General features: G+C 48.0%; 1 protein-coding gene and 1 long non-coding RNA gene across 5 annotated transcripts in view; one reads left to right on the top strand and one right to left on the bottom strand.

Moving 5' to 3' along the window:
* Nucleotides 1–9,887, bottom strand: part of Grhl2 (grainyhead like transcription factor 2) — a 117,621-nt gene extending 107,734 nt beyond the window's left edge. For both annotated transcript variants that reach the window (XM_040730416.1, XM_040730417.1), the window contains exon 1: nucleotides 9,775–9,887. In XM_040730416.1, coding sequence (XP_040586350.1) covers nucleotides 9,775–9,794 — 20 coding nt within the window. In that variant the 5' untranslated portion in view covers nucleotides 9,795–9,887. The remainder of the gene's footprint in view (nucleotides 1–9,774) is intronic.
* Nucleotides 7,353–14,212, top strand: LOC121133631. 3 transcript variants are annotated; one of them, XR_005870556.1, is made up of 3 exons: nucleotides 7,353–7,648; nucleotides 8,449–9,916; nucleotides 10,166–14,212. It is a non-coding gene; the product is annotated as an uncharacterized LOC121133631 (long non-coding RNA). The 3 variants fall into 3 exon arrangements; XR_005870555.1 differs by having other exon boundaries at nucleotides 10,046–14,212; XR_005870554.1 differs by having other exon boundaries at nucleotides 8,449–14,212.
* Nucleotides 14,213–21,312: the final 7,100 nt, after the last annotated feature.

Here is a 21,312-nt window from a genome sequence, read left to right as displayed (position 1 = left end):
GACAGAAGTGGGCCAAAGGGGAGGAGGAGACAGTAAGGGAGGAGGAGAAGATGGGAGGGAGGAGGGGAAAGAGGGAGCCGGGAGGAGCAGACCACGCCTCTAACCTTCAGGTCCCTCAGTCTCCTTCCACTGACCGGCCTATTGGAACCGCTCCTGGGGCCTTGTCAGTGAAGTTCTCGGGGTCCCTGCCAACACTTATCTGATTTCCTGGACCCCTTATCTATCAGCCCTGGGAAACTGCAGGGCAGGAACCCTCTAGTGAAGCCGCCTAGCTGCCCCTCGGAATTTAGAGCCCTCGCCACGCCCCCTGCTGGAGGCCTCAACTCATTTGGGATCTTTATCAGACCATCTTTGATTCTGGAACGCCAGGAGGGACTCGGGAGGAGCAGCCAGGCCAGCAGCCTGGCGTCTCTGGATCCGAGGAGCCTCAACAAGCCCGGAGCTCTTTGGAGGGAAGAAGTCCCAGACATTGGAGAGGCAATTGTCCTCGGAGAGTACTTCATTCAACTCCATTTTGCAAATAGAAAACAAAAACAAAACAAACAAACAAAAAAAAAAAACGAAAAGAGAATACGCCAATCTTAGGTTAATTATCTTATTGTCAATACAGGAAAGGTAACTGTTACTTTGTTGCTGCCTTCTTTGAAAAGATAGGTTGGAGAAGTACAAGAAAGAGGCAAATGTTACTTTGTTGCCGGCATCTTTGAAAGGACAGATTGGAGAAGTACAGACAGCAAATTCTTCCATGGGGCTCACTGAACTGAGAACTGAGGCAGGGGTCTGGGGTGAGTGCGGAAGGAAAGGTCCCTGGGAACTCACAGGAGGGCACGGCAGGACCCAAGCCAGCATTTTCACAGGCTCATGTCCACGCAGTACCTGCGCCTACTTCCTCCCAAGAAAAAGAAGCGGGTTTTTCCAGACCACTCCAAACTTAGTCTCATGTGTACAGTCCCAACATACAGCAAGCACGGAGGGTCCGGACAGCAAACACTTTCCACTTTCAACCCCCAATCCTTGACTTGGTTACTCCATTTTTGGATTCCAGGCTTCAAGTTAAAAACCAACCCAATTCCCCAGGAATAATTGATTCCATGCCATTCACCTGCCTGGACTCTGACGCGCTTGCCCACCTGCTGAAGAAACAGACCACACCACCCTGGCAAAAGCAGCTTCCTCCTCTCCATGCATGTTTTATCCCTTCCTTTCTCCTTCCCTCTCCCCAACTTGAGTCTTTCTGTACCTCGAAAGCCCTGATCTTGACTGATGGGGGGAGGGGAGGGCGAAGGGCTCAACGTCAGAGCATTTTTGCCTAGCCGCTAGCTGAGCACATGGGCTCCATTCTCAAGCAGCAAAACAAACAAACGAACGAATGAATGAGAGACAAAAAAAAAAAGCGGAAAAAAAAAAACAGCCAAAACTGCAAGCTGTGATCACAGGCCCAGGAGCAGCGGGCCCTTGGGTGTTTGTAGAAGCCAAAACTGTTATTTTCTCTTCCTGCTCTGGGTGCGAGTGAAATCAGGGTGCTGCAAAGTGTTGCCTGCCAAGGTCACTGCCACTCAAGTTCATTACAGAGTAAGATCCGCTGCTACACTTGAATGCCCCGTTCAAAGGCACCAGCCTTCTCTACTGCTCAGACTTATTTACATAACAATACACTCCGAAATTCCCTGAACCCCACCAGCTCTGCCCAGACTTCCCATGAAGTTCTCAAGACCTGGTGGCTCTTCTAGGAGCAATTCAGAATGTATCGGGTTGTTTTGTTTTTTTTTCTCCAATAAACAATATTGCTGCTGCTCTACAACGCACCAAGTTAAAATGTTTCTCTTTTCCCAGTACAGTTGAGGTGGGGCAGGGTAAAGATTCCCTCGGGTGCTTTCTTGTTTCGGTTGTGCTTAGCCTCTCTAATGCTGCGTGGTTTGCCATATTACTGGCAGGAAGACTATAGCAGTGGCTTGAGAGATGGCTCAACAGTCAAGAGCTCTGGCTGCTTCCAAAGGACCTAGGTTCAAGTCCCAGTATCCACAAGGTGACTCACAACCATCTGTGATTCCAGTTCCAGGGAATCCACGCTATCTTCCGGCCTCTGAAGGCACCAGGCAAGCAAATGTTTCACTGATATGCATGCAGGAAAAAACGTCAAAACAGACAAAAGTATAAACATTTGTGTATGGGTGATGGGGTAAGCCTTTGATCCCAGTACTCAAGGAAGCAAAGGCAAGTGGATCTTGAGTTCTGGTAGCTTGGGATACACAGAGAAACCCTGTCTCAAAAATAAACAAACAAAACTTAGGGTGGAACTGGGAACAGCATTGTGTTTGCCTGGCATATGGGAGATGCTGGGCTTGACCCCCAAGACTGCCAAAAGAAAAAGAAATACAACAGCATAAATTATACCTGGCTAGCAATGGATGGATGGATAGATAGATAGATAGATAGATAGATAGATAGATAGATATACAGACAGATAGATAAAACTGATTGGGGGGGTTGGCTCTAAGAGATGGCACTGTACAGGCAGTTGAATGGGAGGTCAGCAGGAATCTGGAGCCCAAATGCATGAGTTGCTGTGAGCAAGCAATCACCTACCCCTAGTCCTCTAGGGCCAAAGCAAATTCCTATTTCAGCCTGTCGCTGCTCGCTGAGGAATTCTTCCTGGGCAGGTTTGCCAAGCTGATGGCTCCAGTTTCAGGATAGGCCCAGATAAGACAGTCCCTGAGTACCACTACCTGGGAGGGCAGAGACTGTGAGGGCACCCCAACACAGGTGACAGGGACTACTTAATTCCTCCACCCGCCAGGGTTAAGGTAAACCCATTTAGATTAGACAGGGCAACGTTTGGCCCCTGGACCAAGGTTGACAAGGATGGGCTGCCGGAGCTTTGAAGGCTTAAAGCAATACAGCAAAGTTGAAAATGTGAGTGAGTGCCGGGCGTTGGTGGCACACGCCTTTAATCCCAGCACTCGGGAGGCAGAGGCAGGCGGATCTCTGTGAGTTCGAGGCCAGCCTGGTCCACAAAGTGAGTTCCAGGACAGCTTCCAAAGCCACAGAGAAACCCTGTCTCGAAAAACCAAAAAACAAAAAAACAAAAAAAACAAAACCAAAACCAAAACAAAAACCAAAAAACAAAACAAAACAAAACGAAAATGTGAGTGAGCAAACATCTGCAATGAGACTCAAGTTACCCTCATGTGCAGTGGTCAATTCTGGACAGATAACTTAGGAGGAATAATAAGTGAAGAGATATCAGGGATGCAGATAAAAATGAAAAGGAGAGAAGGAAGAAAAACATGTTGGTTCAGATGAGTGGTTCAGCAAGGAAAGAGCAAAAAATACCATCCAGCCAAAGCATTCATTAAACTATCAGAAGTGTATTGCCAGGTGTGGTGGCGCACGCCTTTAACCCCAGCACTCGGGAGGCAGAGGCAGGTGGATCTGAGTTCAAGGCCAGCCTGATCTACAGAGTGAGTTCCAGGACAGCCAGGGCTACACAGAGAAACTGTCTCAAAGAAAAACAAAAAACAAACCAGAAACGCACAACTTGGTAATCCAGAGGCAGAGAGATAAGGAGTTAGTTCAAGTTCATCTTTGGCTAGTGTGCTTGAGGCTAGCCTGAACTATGGGAGACTTTTGCTTCAAAAGCCAAAAGAGGGAGAGATAGAAGGACAGGGAAGGAATGGAGGAATGGAGGAGACAAAAAATTATGTGCCTGGCTAGACCAGAATCATGAAAGGGAACTGAAGCCACTGCCTGCCTTATCTAAGAATTCTTTAAAAGTAAATTTAACAGCTCATCCTAAAGTCAACTCATCTGTGTACACCTTCAATAGCCGGTCTCAGAGTTCTTGGGCTCGGTCAATTACTGTGGTTTAAACGCTGTTTTTACATCTACGTTCCCAAATTGTCCTTTCAGCTTTCAAAGACTAGTGAATGCTGCTCCAGTGCAGTGGTGCCCACGGCTAATTCCAACACCCAACTAGAGCCTGAGGCAGGGGAGCCTCAAGTTCAAGGCTAGCCTGGTCTACACAGTGAGGCTTTGTCACCTAGGACTTATTTTCAGTCCCTCTTATGGGGGCCCTGAGCCCATTTAGGCAGCCTGGACTCTGGTCAGTTTCTGACATTGTCATATCGTTGTCATACTTAAAACTCCCAAGAGCCCTGAAAGAAAACTTATAGCATCCTTCTCTCATCCTGTTGTCTCAACAGGAACCAACATCACACTGGAACTCTTTACCTTACCTCGGAGCGGGACAAATGGAATATGAATTTTAAAAAAGAGGTCAACCCTCAGGGAAAAACTATAATGTAAGACTAGGGGGGAGCAGGGAGACAGGCTTCTTACCCAAGTGGACCTAGGACCCAGCCAGGAGAATCTGGAAAGGCTTCAAACAGGTCTTTTAAGGAGCTCTGTAAACAGGTGAGCTGTCAAAATGACCCAACACACACTCTTCCTTAAGCCACAGTTTAGCAAAACAATGAAAGCAAATGACCTCGGGAGGAGGTCTAGGAATTCTTGCATCCGGTTAGGTTAAAAATCATATCAGCAACAGTTGGAGGAGAGGTAGCCTAAGGTGGAGAGGGAGGCGGCTTCCTTTCACTCGCATTGGCTAGCATCTTTGGTTCCAGGGTGTTTATCGGGTAAAGTGATCATTTGAAAAGATTAGCGCCACAATTAACTCAATAATCAAGTAAAGACTGGGTCAAAGCTTGCCATACGGATTCCTGGGCCATCAGGAGAAACAATAGGACACCTCTAAGGGCTGGGGGCTATCTTTGGCTTGTCAGTTGCCTTGGGTGTGTCATTTGTTTGTTTGTTGTTGTTTTGAGCAATCAAGACTAATTTCCTAAAAGGGAAGATATCAAGAATTCCTGTGTGGAATACTATTATTAAACACAAACATCAGTTTATTCCCTGATTTCTTTTAGACTATATTTTGGTAGTTACCCAACATTTTGGGGTGTTTGTGTGTGTATGTATGTGTGTGTTTTAGGTAAATCAATCTTGCCTGTGGGTCGATTCATTTGGTGGGTGATGTGTTCAGCATTTTTCTTCTAGACGCATTTGACCAATCCAGTTTGCAGAAGTTGAATGAGAGCAGGGGGAAGACCAGGCAGTGTCTGGCACAGGCTAACGTGATAGATCTGAGCCCTACAAGAGTGTGGTAGGCTAAATCCAGAGCCGGGAGTGTCTAGCAGACACCGCTTGTACTGGGGTCCCTCTGCTTCAACTCGGACCCAGGACTCTTCTGCTCTGTGAGCATCCATTCACTCTATAATAGGAAGTATGTGCACTTTAGCCCTGGGTAACAGAACAGAAGACTCAAACCTTGGGAGTAAACCCAGGAGTGAGAGGAAAGGACACAGGGCTGATGGGATGGGCTAGCACCTCATCGCCACTCACTGACTTTGACTTCTCCCTTGGCCGGGCCCTATTCAAGCATTGTTACTGAGGGTGCAGGTGACTGAATCCGCAGGGAACTGATTGCATTGATTTGCTAGTTATCTCTGTCTTTCGCCTACTTCCTATGTATGCACGCACGCTCACCTCAAGGTCTCTGCCTGGGAAACTGTCCACTCCAGGTACCTTCAGGGCTTGGTCCCCCTCATTTCCTCCAGGCCCTGCTTCACAGGTTGACTCTATGTGAACCGGGTCCTCCCAAAGCTTCACCCCCTGTCCCGTGTGGCTTTCAGCGAGCACATGTGCTCACCGCCTGTGCTCAGTCGCCTCTCAATGATTTGACCTTGTTCTCCTAACGTATGCGAGGCGCATAAGCACCAGTGGATCTCAATGCCTGGATCACTGCATTCAATACATAGATCCTCAAGATATACTTGAGGTGAAAAAAAATGAACCCGTATCTGTACCAGTATAGCCTCCGCTGTAATGATAAACTATCGGCATTATTTTTTACCTTAAAAGATATTTAATGTAACCAAATGAATATAAAGAAAATTCTAACTAAACGTATTTAGTTAACTCCTTAAAGTGAAAAGACACAAAATGACCATACTTGTAGCAGGCAAATAGCGATGGATAGGGGAAAATGGATGTTGATAAGGATGAGTTAGGCCAGGTGATGGTGGAGCATGCCCTGTCCTGAAAACCCAAAATAACTAACAATAATAAATATTAATAATTCATTAGTTGTACTGTATTTTTAACTGTTTTTAAAATTATTGCAACTTGTAGACATTTTCCAGGTGCCGTTATAAGTTAACATCTAGTTTTGGTTTGCCCTCTGCTGTCGTGTAAGCCCCTTAAGGATATGGCCTGTTTCATACAGCTTTGTTTCCTCCTATATAGTGCTACCAGGATCCCCTGCAGGCAGCAATGCACTAGAAATCATGTTCATACACTTGTGAAAATACCTACATAGAATGGACTATTACGTACAAACATGTATGTTTCTTCCACCTATATTTTATACAGTTCGGCAGTAAAATTTAAAAAGTTCTGTTTTTTTTTCTTTCTTTTTTCTTTTTTTTTTTCTTTGAGACAGTTTCTCTGTGTAGCCCTGACTGTCCTGGAACTCACTCTGTAGACCAGGCTGACCTCGAGCTCACAAAGACATACCTGCTACCACCTCTGGGAAGAGTTTCTTAGCCAAACAGAGAGTCTTCCCTACAAACATTACGAACATACTTGTTGACAAAGATCATCTACTATCGCAAAAGTTTAGGATGGGAGAGCAGAACGATTTAAAACACACACAGAGATGAAATGTTCCCTTTTTCTCCCCTTTTTTCCTTTAATGAGCTATGCCATCAGCACTGTAGAACATAACAAAGCAGAACATTTCCACCCAGAAAGTCGCCAGCGAAAGGATGACTCTGGGCCTGTGAGATGGCCCAGGGGTGACGGCCCTTGCTGCCAAGTGTGACATAAACCACATAGAAGAAAAGAACGGGGCTGGAGAGATGGCTCAGCGGTTAAGAGCACTGGCTGCTCTTCCAGAGGACCCACATGGTGGCTCAGAACCATCTCACCTGATGCCCTCATCCGGCATGCAGGACTGTACACATAATAAACAAACAAACAAATAAATAAGAAGAAAAGAACTAGTTCTTGCAAGTTGTGTGCTTAGATAACTGCTCTCACACACTCACACATACGGAGTAAATATATAAATAAACAGTGGTTAAAATAATAAAACGATGATCCATCTTCGGGGCAAACTTTCTAACTAGAAAAACCTTCCTAATGCAATCTAAAAAGATTACCTACGCCTCACTGGGATTTGGAATTAAATCTCTCTAAGAGATTGCTCTAGGGGGAGTGTTTCCAGAAAACACAGGCAGGCCTCATAGCGCCCTGACGATTTACCAGGAAACCCTGCAAGCTCAGGGCCTCTCCCTTGATCAGGTGACCAGCAGCCTCAGCTACCTGTTCTGGAGCCTTAGAGTCTCAACCCCACCAAATGCCGACCAACCCCATCCACCTGCAGGGGCCCGGAAGAATATTAACATTAGGAAAGTGGATCTTTTGTGAGGAGGCATTCTGGGGCTGCCCTTTAATCCTAGCATTTGGGAGGCAGAGGCAGGTATTTGAGTTTGAAACCAGCCTGGTCTACGGAGCTAGTTCCAGGACGACACAGAAATCCCTGTCTCAAAACAAAAAAGAAAATACAAGGAAGGAAGGAAGAAAACCTCAGGTAAGTGACCCAGAAGTCGCGCACTATGTCAAACATTTCTCGACCATTTGAACAGAGAAAGCAACGGAGGTTTGGCTGTGGTCTCCTTACCATATGGTTAGTTAGTTTTCTCAGGATGCAAAATGAAACCCTAGGAACCACTAAATAAAAACTACTTCCATGAAATGCTCGTGTAATTCTGGATAGACATTGACCGTAAAAGCTAGGTAATACGCACTCCTTAAACCAGATTGTTAAACCAGATTGTTAGTACTCGGTGCTCAATAGTGAATAAATTATCCCTATTGGTGCTAAGTATAACGTGGGGAAAATAAATACCCATCCACTTCCATTCTTAATTTGCTTGACTCATGGAGTGCTACAAAACTAAGCAGTCAAGCTAAATGTTAATTGTGCGATTAAAGTAAACGTGCAGTTGTTTTGTTTTACAACCTCAAAACAAACCAAAAACAAAAAGCCCGAAAACCTAAACGTTGCGATTGCCTCGGATTCGGGTTACGTAAGTTAGACTCCTTCCACTACCCAGAGAGCTGAAGTGTCTCCCACAATCTTTCCCACCCCTATCCCACTGACTGACTCCATGTCGAGTTTCTAAGTTTAGTTCTTTGATTCCCGTATGGACTGGACAGTTAAATCTTAAACCATGGCGACCTTAGTTAGGCTTCTAATATGACAGCAGGCGTCCTGGATCGGCCAGACCAGACCCGCCACTTTACCTAGGGAGGCTGGCCTTTCCCCCTCCATCCATCCCAACTCGAATCAGCCAGACTTTCCCGCTCCGCCCTCCTCCTCCCTTCCAGGTCTCCCAACTTGGGGCCGGTCCCGTGCACTTCTCGGTGGAGACTCTCAGGAAGGTCCCCTTGGAATGGTCACACCAGCAGGGTAAAGTTACCAGGGCCAGCAAAAGGGCGGCCTCTGGGTCCTTCCAATAGGACGCAGCCAGTTCCCGGCCTGGGACGCCCGGGGAGGAGGGGGAAGGAAGTGTCGCCACCAAATGGAAGGAGGGCAGCGGGGCCCACCTCCGGCTCCCTCCCGCGCCCGCCCTCGGCCCCACCTCCCCCGGCTTGCACAAAGCCGTCCCCAAGGCGGGGACCGCGACGGACCAGGCCCAGCGCCCCGCGGCTCACGCCGCAGCTCCCCGCCAGTTTGGAGCAAGCAGTCCAGGGCGCGGAGTATCCGGGGTCCCTGTGCCCCACGGTTCCCCCCTTCCCATCGGTAGCCTCGGTGAAGGCCGATCGAGCCCCACGCCCGAGGTGGCGGCCTCCAAGCCGTGGGCCGCGCGGTCACCGGGAGCGTACGAGCCTGCGACGTCGGGGCGAAGGAGAACGGCCCAAGTGTGGGTCCCCCTTTGTACCTGGCTTCAAAATCAGTCCCCCTAGTCCCCAAGGGGTCCTGCCCCGCACCTGCGTGAGGTGACCGAACAATGCGTGGGCGGCGGGAGGGAGCGAGGAGCGGGCACACCCACGGGCCCCTCCATTGCGGCCTGCCCCGCGCCTTGCCTCGCCTCGCTCTCGTCCGGGGCCCCACGCGGGAGCGCACACGCACCCCGGGCCGCCCCGGGGGGGAAGATGGCCGTGTCTGCTGCAGTCGCATAAAAGCCCTTTGTTGAGCGCACACAAAAGCGGCCCAGACCGCTTCTCCAGCAGGCCCTCTGGCCTAATGGAAGGAGGTCTTCTAAACTTCCAAACCGCCCAGGAAGTCACAGGCTGGGGAGCACCACGGGGCAGGGGGGTAACTACAGGCCTCCCGCCACCGTCCACCAAAATCTCAACCAGTGCCCAAGGGTTCGTCCGGTCGGGGCAGTGGGAGCTGAGGTCACTCGTCGGGGAGGAAGCAGAGAAAACCCACGTTTGCTAGCAAGGCCAAAAAAAAAAAAAAAAAAAGGTATTAAACATTCACGTTCATGTTGGGTTTTGTCCCCTAAATCGGGGTAGAAATACAATCCGAAGTGGCGGGGGTGTCTGGATCCACCAAATTTTTAAAAAGTAAAAAGAAAGATTAAAAAAAATTTACAAAAGCCAACAATAGCAACTTAATAAAAAAATAAAAAAAACACAACAACACACCAGTTGCCATCAGCCCAAAGTGGCAGCCGCAGCAGCCGCCGGCGCGTGCGATCCACTTACTTGTCCGACTCTTGTGACATGTTTGATCCAATGAACTCGCTCCCCTTTTCCTGGAGCCTCAGCCTCTGGTGAAACTGGACTTTCAAGTCTGTGCAGGTGAAGGTGTGTGAGAGCGCCCGAGATGGCAGAACAGGAGCTACAGGTAAGTCTGCTTTCGTCCCCCCTCACCACTCTCGCTCGCCCGCTCGCCCGCTCGCTCGCGCCCTCACCTAGCCGGAAAGGTGGGATGGGGGGGGAGGAGGGTGCCCTCACATGGGGCCCGCGCTCGCAGGCGGCCCGGCGGCGCGGAGTCCTCCCGGATCGTGGCAATGGGCAGACACAGAGCGGAAAGTGGCGGACTTGGGCGGCCACAGGTAACTTTCTCGCAAGGCGCTGAATTCTTTCACTAAAGGGTACAAGCCCGAGGGCCGAGCTGCGCGGTGATTGGCTGCGGAGCTCTCTCAGGTGAGCTGCCATTGGCAGAGGCGAGCTCAGGTAAGGCCCTTCTCCAAGTGCAGGTAACGCACTGCGAAGTTTCCCTGTGCGCGGCGGTGGCACGCTGGCGACTCCGCGGGGGAGAGCTTCTCCCTCCCTTTGCCTTCCTTCCCTGACTAGGGGGCTGGGGTCGAGGTGATGGGCGAGGAGGAGCGGGGAGCACCACCTGCGCGCACCGGGCGTTGTGGGTCAAACCGAAGGACGTATCGAGGGGCTGAACCCAGAAACCAGCCAGGCACCCGGAACCAAATGGGCAGTGCACCACCTGCCACTTGACACCCGCTGGACGAGAGCCGTGTGACCGGCAGAAGAGTCAGGGACCAAGAGTTGCGTTTTGCTAAGAGTGGGAAAGGAAACAGCTTGCCCCGGTCTGTTGCGTAATTGCATTTTTAGCATTCTTATCCACGACGCACGCTTCTCGCGCCCCCGATGCATAGAAGATGATGGCAGGTCGTTTTCAGTTTTCGAATAGCCAAGCAACCCTGCCTGGGCTGGACCTATGAAGTGCGGCGAGGCTTTGGCGGAGGACGGAGATTCGCTTGGATAGACTCCTAAGATGTCCCGACGCACCCCGTCCATCCCTCCGCAGCCCGGGATTCCTGCGCGCTGCGGAAGAACTCCTCCATCTGTCCCGTAAAGCCTGTCGCCGGTTGACATTTCTAGGCGAGCATCAACATTTACATTGTAATCCAATAGAAGCAGCTACTACAAAGGCGCTTTATTCTTGCAGTTTAATATGGTTGCCAGGGGAACAAAGCAGGGTGAAACTGACTTTTCTGTGGTTTCTCTTCTCCTGCTTGGGAACAGCTCGAATTAGCCCAGGTGTAACTTATAACCGCTGCTACCAGAGTGAAGTGTTTGTGGGAGTTCTGACAGGGATCTAGCCCCTACATGCGGATTGTGGAAATGCACGGCGGCATGGAAAAGATTTGCCACATGTTATTTTCAAGTTAGCGCTGGGGGTTGCATACTTGATACAACTGCTATAGTAACCTTTGCAGGTCACCTATTTCCTGGGAATTAAATTACGAGGCTGGTTTCGTCGTTCCTTATTTCTACCCTCAGCAAATTACTTTCCCAATTTTATTCTTTTTAAAACAATAATAATAATATAAACACGCTTACATGTACTTTGAAAAAAATAGAATATTTTGACACAATTGTAACACGGTACCTGTGCCCCCCCTTAGAGACAACCACATTCCACTGTCGGCTGGAGGCTCTGTGATTTCCTCCCTGTTTCCCAGCAACGCATCCTGCTATCGTCTTGATGTATCAATAGCAAAATGATCTGATCACTGACTTCCTTCATGAGCTCTAGCTCCTCCTTTACCCGTTTACCTTCCAGTCCCAGGTCTTCAACGCAGTTCCTTCTCAGTATAGAGATGAAGAAGTCATTGTGCGAGTTTCAGTGACAAGAGCACACTGGTGTTTTGTAACTGTTTTCTCATAAGCCTTTTTTTCCCTTTTATTTAGTTTATCGTGAACCTATCCTTATATGTTTCTGTAACGAATCAACCAAGTGACTATACAATTTATTTTCCAAACGGTCAAGCACCAATTCCATTTTCCACCACAAACAATATGCCTGCAGAACTTCTGCTGCCCCGGGCCTATGGAGATGAGCTACACAGGTGTCGTCCTGTGACACCATGCTATACCATGTGTGCTTTCTTTAAGGGTTTATTTTTCATTTCCCATGGCACATGGCATTTTCTCTTTTTGTCGTGGTTTATTTTGTGTTGAAGGAGAGTCTCTCTCTATGTAGCCCTTGCTGGCCTGGAACTAGCTGCATAGACGAGGTTGGTTTCAAATTTGCGTTTGTCCCCCTGCTCAGTGCCCAAGCATTCTTCACCACACCTTGACATTTTTTGTCATTTTTTTCTCAAGGCAGGCTTTCTCTGTGTAGTCTTGGCTGTCCTAGAACTCACTCTGTAGACCAGGCTGGCCTCAAAATCACAGAGATCCACCTGCCTCTGTTGGGATTAAAGGCGTGCATCACCCCTAACCAGCTACACCTTGACTACTTTAAGGCTTGTTGTTGTTGTTGTTACTTTTAAAATACAACAGTTTTTGTTACTTTTTAAATACAATCTGAGATTGTCTCATGGCTACAATCCTTTTCCCTGCCTTTTGAGAACATCATTTATTACAAGAGTTTTTCTATTTCTCCTTGGCGTCCTCTGAGTTTGCTTCAATGCCTCCCTCCACCACCATGGCAGAGTCTCCCACAGGTGTCTCATGAGAACCTCTTTAGCAATCCCGTGGAGGTGGGGAGTGGGCTTGCTCCCTGGCGGACCTGTTGTCTTTCCCATGGAGCTCTTAGAGTTATGAGAAATCTACAGTCTCTCGCACTCTGGAACATTCACCAGGTGAGTGACGTGATGGAAGCCATTCTGGAGAGGGGCCTGGTGTGAGCCACCTTGCAGCCTTTTCTGGAGGGCTAGTATTCCTGTCCTCGTGTGAATATGTGTTTCTCCTGCTGGCTGCCAGGGGCAGGACACAGAATCTGAAAATATTTATTGTAAGAAACTTAAAAAGTCCAAAGAAGAGATACGTAGTGTCTGACCTCTGGGGTACAGTCCCATGAAGAGATAACTCCCACCCGAGGACCACAGAGCAAGGCCACCCAGGGAAAACCCATCTGCCACCCCTTAGGTTCCTGAAGAGATTTTTATGGCCTTACTCTCATCTGTGAATGGAGACAAGTGAGAAAGAGGAAGAGGTGACAGGGGACCTAACACCTCTGGCTGCCATTTACCCAGACCCCTGATTTTAGCCATTCCCTCTCCCTTGCCTGCCAGAATCCTGTGTCTACTTGCCAGTGTCCCCTATGGTGGCTTCAGGCATCTCCAGGGCCAGACCGTGCAGTGTTTTTACAACAGCCGAGCCTTTCTCCCCCAACCTCTATGAGCATTCATGTGTAACTTCTGTTGTCCCCGAAGCCACTCTCTACTGCACCACTCTTAGCTGGGGTTTCTGCGATGAACCCTGTGACCAAAATAACTTGGGAGGCAAGAGTTTATTTCATCTTACGTTTCCACAGCACGGAGCATCACCAAAGGAGTGAGGGCAGGAACAGAAGAAGCCATGAAGACGTGCCCCACATCGCATCGTCCTGAACTGTGCTGAAATCTCTCTTTTGCTGATGGCCTTTCCTTCATATGCTTGGTTCCTGTGATTGTTCTTTTATGATGTCTTACTGTTCTTTTCTTCGGGGCTCGGGAGGTAGCAAGGAAGCGTCATGGGCCAGTTTGTCAGCTTTAAACACGGCTGTTTCCAACATTATCCCAAAGCTTTTTGCGGAAACTCCACCAAATCAGTTTGTACAAACAAAATCACTGCCTAAGCTGAATGTGGTCCATCTGAAGCCTAGTGTGGTTGTGGTGATGCATATCTGCCATCCATCCCAACATTCAGGAGGCCAAGGTAAGAGGCTGGCCGTGAGCGCCAGGTCAGCCAGCACTGCACTGCAAGACCCCATCTCTAAAGCTAATAATAATAATAGGAAAAATTCATGGTTAGTTATTTCTTTTGCTGTTTTATAATCATCAAATTCCTTTCTTGTGACATCTAATGACCCAATGTTGATTAGATAATTTGGTGTTCCTCAGACAGACTAACCACTGGGTGAATTAGATGAAGTAAACGTTTCTTGTCCCCATGGGACTGGAGAGATGATTGGCAGTTAAGAGCTCTTCCTGCTCTTTCAGAAGAACCAGGCCTGATTTCCAGCGTTCATATGGAGGCTCATGGCAATCTGTACAGTTTCAGGGGGCTCAAATGCCCTATGAAGGCACAGATCTACATGCAAGCAAAACACCTACATGGAGAAAATAATAATAATGACGATAATAGTAATAGTAATGGTAGAAATTGTCAACCATGAAACTACCTTTATTACCCAATTGTTTTGATTCCTTTGATACATGGGTGAAATAAATCTGAAAGTTTCTCCCTCTCAGATTATGAAGCAATCCTTTTCTGCATGTGTCTGTGTCCATAAATGCTTTAACTAACGCAGCGGCTCCCAAATGCGGTCCCTGTGTAGATCATCAAATGGGATCACAAGGTGCCTATCAGGAATGTGGCCAACTCACCCAAACTCAAGTAGGTGACCCGCAAGCTACCTCTCAAGAGCCCACCCCATGCTCTGTTGTGAGATTCCGGGAAGCACGGAAGTGCAAGCATTCGGACAGAGTGGGGCATCACATACTCGGCCACTGCATGGCAGGGGGGGGGGGGCGGGGTTGGGGTAGCATGAACTGTACCTGTGTGGATGAATCCATTACTGTCCCTAGGCTTGCTTATTGGCAACTGTTCACTGTCCTTAAGTAGCACAGTTAGCATAGCAACAATGGATGAATGGATGGATGGATAGATGGGTGGATGGATATATAAACAGAAAGTGAGCCTGTAACTCCAACAGTCTCTATCATAGCATTAGAATTTCAGCACAGAATAGAATTTGATGGTCACTTTTAAAAAATCTATAATAAGCCGGGCGGTGATGGCGCACCCCTTTAATCCCAGCACTCGGGAGGCAGAGGCAGGCAGATCTCTGTGAGTTCGAGGCCAGCCTGGTCTACAGAGTGAGTTCCAGGACAGCCTCCAAAACAATACAGAGAAACCCTGTCTCGAAAAACCAAAAAAAAAAAAATCTATAGTAGCGGGGCATTTGTGGTGTACACTTTTAATCACAGCACTCAGAAGGCAGAAGCAGATGGATCTTTGAGTTTGAGGCCAGCCTGGTCTATATCTAGAGCGAGTTTCAGAACAGCCAAGACTGTCCAGACCAAAAATAAGCAAATAGTTAGTAAATAAATAAAGTTTCTCTTAAGGCGTCCATAGACACAATTACATTGATTACTCCTATAATTTAAATGATTTTTCACATCTATTAAAATGGCAAATACCATTTCCTTAAAGGTAAAAGATTAGTATTGTATTAAGTATTTGGGCTGCCCCTCCTCGGCCCCTTTCTCTTTTTCTTGCTTTTTTTTATTCTAAGAGATGGTCTCTCTATCTACACAGCCCTGACTATCCTGGTACTCACTATGTAGACCAGGCTGGTCTCAAAACTCTGAGATACCCATCGGCCTCTGGAGGACTGGTATCAAAGGCACCACCATGCCCTGCCTAGCCTTTCTTTTTATAACGGTGGATCTCTTACAGGGAAATTGGGCACATAGATGTTACAGTAGAAAAATCTAGTTTCTACAGGCTAAAGATTGAGTCAAGCAAGTCTGCCTGCTGTGTGTTGCATGTGCAGACAGACAGTGGTGTCTCTCAGCTGTTCTGCACTATAAAACACCAACTTGCAAAGCCAGCTGCCACTGAGCACCATGCAGTTAGAAGAGAGCTGACTCCTGCATGTTACAGTATGAGCACATGCACACATACACGCGCACATGAACACATGTATGAACGCTTGCATGCACACACACACACACACACACACACACACACTTATATGCACCATGTGTGTGCCTGGTGCCTACAGAGGTCAGAAGAGGGTGCTGGGTTCCCTGGAGCTGGAGTTACAGATGGTTGTGAATCACTGTGTGGGTGATGGGAATTGAACCCAGATATTTACAAGAGCAACAAGTGCTCTTAGCTTCAGCCACACCCACTCTGCCACTCCTTAACTGCCTGCTGCTTGAGAGTAAAAGTGGCAGAATTTGGAAGTCGGAAGGTGACTAAAGGAAGGTGACTTTCTGTCGTGTCCGAAAGATGAATTTGAACATCTGTGGACACTGAGGATCCGGGCTGTTTATTCTATATAACCTCACAAGGGTTGAGGAGATCAAGGCTCTAACCGTCGCTGAAGGTCATTCCGAGTGTATGGCAGGGCTGGCACTGGGGAAATCAATTCCAAAGCTTGGTTTGAAGTGTGTAAATCAGAGCAGCCATGTCTCTTAGAAGTGACATCCGCCGGGCGGTGGTGGCACACGCCTTTGATCCCAGCACTCGAGAGGCAGAGACAGGTGGATCTCTGTGAGTTCGAGGCCAGCCTGGTCTACAAAGTGAGTTCCAGGACAGCCTCCAAAGCCACAGAGAAACCCTGTCTCAAAAAACCAAAAAAAAAAAAAAAAGTGACAGCCATCTTTGCCATGCATATACCCTAGGTTCGGTCCCTGACATCAAAACACCACCAGTCACACTACCTGCAAAAAGTTGTAAGACTGTCGGGTTCCCACCCAGAAAGGCTCCTGTCTGTGTGATTTTTCCCCAGGGACACCACACACAGAAGCCTAACAGCAGAAATGTATTTAGTGCAGGAGAATGAAAGTCTGGTCATGGGGGGCTGGAGAGATGGCTCAGAGGTTAAGAGCACTGACTGCTTTTCCAGAGGTCTTGAGTTCAATTCCCAGCAACCACATGGTGGCTCACAACCATCTACAATTCAATCTGGTGTATATGTAATAAATAAATAAATCTTTAAAACAAAAAAAGAAAGAAAGAAAGTCTGGTCATGGTGCCAACAGGCTAAGATAAGGAACCATCTTCATGTCCTTACAAGGTCTTTTCGCTGTGAGCACACACTGTGTCCTAAGGCTTCTTATAGAGACACCTATCCTGTGGTTTGTTCCCATCCCAGGTAATGACCTCTCTCTCTCTCTCTCTCTCTCTCTCTCTCTCTCTCTCTCTCTCTCTCTCTCTCTCTCTCTCTCTCTCTCTCTCTCTCTCCTCCCACCAAGGGGGTTTCCAAGGATGGTCACACCCTCTTAAGTCTGCACATGCTGTCACAGCTGGGGACTTTAACACAGCTCAAAACACCTTCTTCCTTCCTTTGAGATGGCAGGATCCTGGTGCATACCGAAGGAGGAAGTCTTTCCCATCGGGTACATCAGGGACCGAAAACATTGGATCTATAACAAGGAGAGTAAGTGAAAGGTCGAATGCTAAGCAAGTTGATACCATCTCCTGGCTTCCTCCTCCCAGTTCTAGAGCCTGGAGCCAAGTTTATGCTGCAGCCGCCCAAGCCTCGGCCCGCAAGGCAAGAGATTAGAGGATTTTTTTCCTCACATAAATTAAAAGTCTTAGAACAAAGATCCACGTGCAAATATTGATGTGTGGGTGTCCCCCAGTCAGAGAAGGAAGGGGAGAGGAAGAGGGAAGGAGAGAGAGAGAAAGAGAGAGAAAGGGAAAAGGCATTCTCATTCCAAAGAACTCAATAAACATTAAAAACATTACAAATCAGAACTTTCTTTTTTCTCCGCCTTCCTATCCCAGAGTACCAGTTTACAGATTAGCACAAGAAAATATCTCTTCAAAAAGATGTGGTGGCTTACACTTGTAATTCCAGCCCTCAGGGACACAAGGGCAGGAGGGTCTGAAGCTCAGGGCTGTCCTCAAGGTATGGTGAGCATAGGTAGTGGGGGGGGGGGGCAGCGTGAGATACATGAAGTCCTGTCTAAGAGAAAAAGATGAGCTGGGCCATGGTGGTGCAACCCTTTGATCCCAGCCCTCGGAAGGCAGAGAGGCAGGCGGATCTCTGTGAGTTCCAGGCCAGCATGGTCTACAGAGAGAGTTCTAGGAGAGCTAGGGCTACACACAGTGAAACCCTGTCTCAAAAAACCAACAAAATAAAGTAAATGATGGCTTCATGGAGGCTGGAGGGATGATTCAGTGGTTAAGAGCACTGGCCTCTCCTCCAGGGGCCCTGAGTTCAATTTTCAGAACCAACACAGCAGTTCACAGTCTTTTTTTTTTGTTTTTTGTTTTTTTTTTTTGGTTTTTTTTTTGTTTTTCGAGACAGGGTTTCTCTGTGGCTTTGGAGGCTGTCCCTGAACTCACTCTGTAGATCAGGCTGGCCTCGAACTCACAGAGATCCGCCTGCCTCTGCCTCCCGAGTGCTGGGATTAAAGGCGTGTGCCACCAACGCCCGGCTAGTTCACAGTCTTTTATAGCTGTAGTCCTGTGGTTTCCCATGCCCTCCTCTGTGTGCTTGGTTTTTTTTTTTTTTTTTTTCCGAGACAGGGTTTCTCTGTGGCTTTAGAGGCTGTCCTGGAACTCCCTCTTGTAGACCAGGCTGGTCTCCAACTCACAGAGATCCGCCTGCCTCTGCCTCCCGAGTGCTGGGATTAAAGGTGTGTGCCACTAACGCCTGGCCTGATACCAGGTTTTTTTTTTTTTTTTGGTTTTTCGAGACAGGGTTTCTCTGTGGCTTTTGGAGGCTGTCCTGGAACTCACTCGGTAGACCAGGCTGGTCTCGAACTCACAGAGATCCGCCTGCCTCTGCCTCCCGAGTGCTGGGATTAAAGGCGTGCGCCACCAACGCCCGGCCTGATACCAGGTTTTTAAAGATTTATGTATTTTATATATATGGGTGTTTACTCTGCATTCAAGCACACAGAGGGGCCGGGTGTTGGTGGCGCACGCCTTTAATCCCAGCACTCGGGAGGCAGAGGCAGGCGGATCTCTGTGAGTTCAAGACCAGCCTGGTCTACAAGAGCGAGTTCCAGGACAGCTTCCAAAGCAATACAGAGAAACCCTGTCTTGAAAAAAGAAAAAACAAAACAAAACAAAAAACTGGTATCACAGAGGAGCCACAATTTGAGAGGCACTGCCACCCTTGATTCGAACTCTCTTCATTCTCAGAGTGGCTCTCCATCGGGGAGGTTACTGTTATTATCGCCACTGCTTTGATGGTGTAATCGACCATAAAGAAACTGGAAGAAAGATGACATTTACCCGAGATAAAATGCCAAAGCAGGAACCCGGAGACCACGGCAGCCTTCTATAGAACAGTGTGCTCCCTCAGGCTTTTTAACGAGGCAGGTTTATTGGTGATGTCTCAAAATCTTGAAACGTCTCAAGCAGGAAAAACAACCAGATAGCTTGAGACAGCCCTTCTCTGTTTGAGAACCTTCAGCAGTTCCCAATACAGATAAATCAACCTTCCTGCTTCCCTAACCCTGGCTGCCTAAATCCATCTGTGCTGTTCTATATGAAGAGACCTCATTGTCATGAGGTCCTGTGTGGCCTGGGTAAGGCCACAGATGGAGAGAAAAGTTTGGGACCCTTTAAACCACAAGGATCAGAGAACACAAAGATCTTGACTTAAAGAATAGAAGGTGAGGGACGCCTATAGAACCAGCATTTAAGAGGCAAAGGTAGGGCTGGAGAGATGGCCCAGCGGTTAAGAGTACGGCCTGCTCTTCTGGAGGTACAGAGTTCAATTCCCAGCACCCACATGGTGGCTCACAACCATCTGTAATGAGATCTGGTGCCCTCTTCTGGCCTGTAGGGATAAACACAGGAGGAACAATGTATATATAATAAGTAAATCTTTAGAAAAAAAAAAGAGGAAAATGAGAATGAATCAAAAATGCCAGATGGTATAAAAAACTTTCTTTTTATTTTTATTTGTTTGGGTTTTTTGTTGTTTGTTTGTTTGTTTTGATACAGGGTTTCTGTGTTTAACAGTCTGGCTGTCCTGGAACTCTTTGTAGATCAGGCTGATCTCAGACTCACAGAGATCCACCTGCCTCTGCCTCCCCAGTGCTGGGGCTAAAGGCGTGTTCACCACCTGTCACCTGGCATGTTTCTTCTTTTTGTTTGTTTGTTTGTTTCCACACAGGGTCTCACTAGTAACCCTGGCTGTCCTTGAACTCAGTATGCAAACCAAGTTGGCCTTGAAACTCAGAGATCCACTGCCTCTCGGTATCTCCTGAGTGCTGGGACTAAAGGCGTGCACCACCTCGGCCTAACTGGCCCTCTGTTTCTTATGAAAAGGTTTTGCTCCAGATTCTTTAACAATTACAGCTTTATTTTAATTGTATTATATAAGTGAAATCCGTTTTTCTTCTGACCCTTATATCTCATCTCAGTTCTAACTGAACTAACCATTATTATTATTATTATTATTTTGTCTCAGCTATCTATTTGTGTCCTTCAGTTGGTAGGAATTTCCCAAGTATCCACCCGTCGACTTCTTTGGTTGAAAAAAAACCCAAAACCTGACGGGGGAGGGGTGGGGCTGGGGGTGGGTGGAGCCCAGCGTGGGGGCGCCCCTGACTTGAGCAGTTTCATCCCCAGAAGTGAGTGTTGTGTGTGTGGGTGTGTAAATAAACAGAACTAGAAGCTGTAGGTCAGTAATCAAAGGCAATTCAAGGGGAAGAAAGAAATGTCACTCGGTGGAATTCTGCTGGGAATCTGGGACAGGACTCTGGTGAGTCACTGGCTACCTGGATTGTCCCCAAGCAACAAGCAAATTTCGTCTTCAGCTGGGCTAGCCAGCCCCGCCCCTCGGCTCTCTACTGCCCGAGGGGTCTCAACCCCTAGGAAGTCAGAAAGTCTGGAAGGTGAGGGACAGGGGCAGCCAGCCCTACCAGGCAACGCTAGGGACTCCTTGCCTCTCCAATAGCAGGATAAGCTGTCCTTGGGGGCTGGAAGGCGGGGGTGGGGGGGTTGGGGGTGGGGGGGTTGGGGGTGGTGGAGAGTAACCGGGAGTGTGTGTTGCAGACATATGCAATGGCTTATTAAAAATTAAAACAAGCATTTTGCGTTGAATTACATCTACAAAAAGAAAGAAAGAAAGAAAGAAAGAAAGAAAGAAAGAAAGAAAGAAAGAAAGAAAGAAAGAAAGAAAGAAAGAAAAAGCCAGGAGGTGTTTGTGACCGCCTTTAATCCCAGGAGTCAGGAGGCTAGACCAACCTGGTCTACAAAGTGAGTTCCAGGTCAGTCAGAGCTACATAGTGAGACCCTGTCTTGAGAAAAATACAAACAAAAACAAAATCCCATGGACCACGAATACTCGGATGACATGGTAATCATGGCATCACTAGGTTGTTCTTGCTAGCTGGACCTCTGCTTCACACTGAGTGTCCCCTCAGTCCCCGGGCTGGAGGGCAGTCAGAATTTATAACTCTTGTCTAGTGTTTTTCTGACATCCTTCCCCCCCCCCCACACTGTGTCTTTATTCATTAACGAGGGGAAATGGAGAACGCGGTAGGCAATCCCATTTCTCCGTAGGAATAAAGGACACGATATACTGGCCTTGCAGAGATGTCCGCTGTTCCGATCTTAAATCAGCCTCCCCAGTGGTTCTCCAACATG

Source organism: Mesocricetus auratus, unplaced genomic scaffold (assembly GCF_017639785.1).
Source record: "Mesocricetus auratus isolate SY011 unplaced genomic scaffold, BCM_Maur_2.0 Super-Scaffold_100023, whole genome shotgun sequence".
Classification (NCBI taxonomy): Eukaryota; Metazoa; Chordata; class Mammalia; order Rodentia; family Cricetidae; genus Mesocricetus; species Mesocricetus auratus.
The sequence above is the reverse complement of the archived record's forward strand: the minus strand, read 5'-3'. Positions and strand labels throughout refer to the sequence as shown.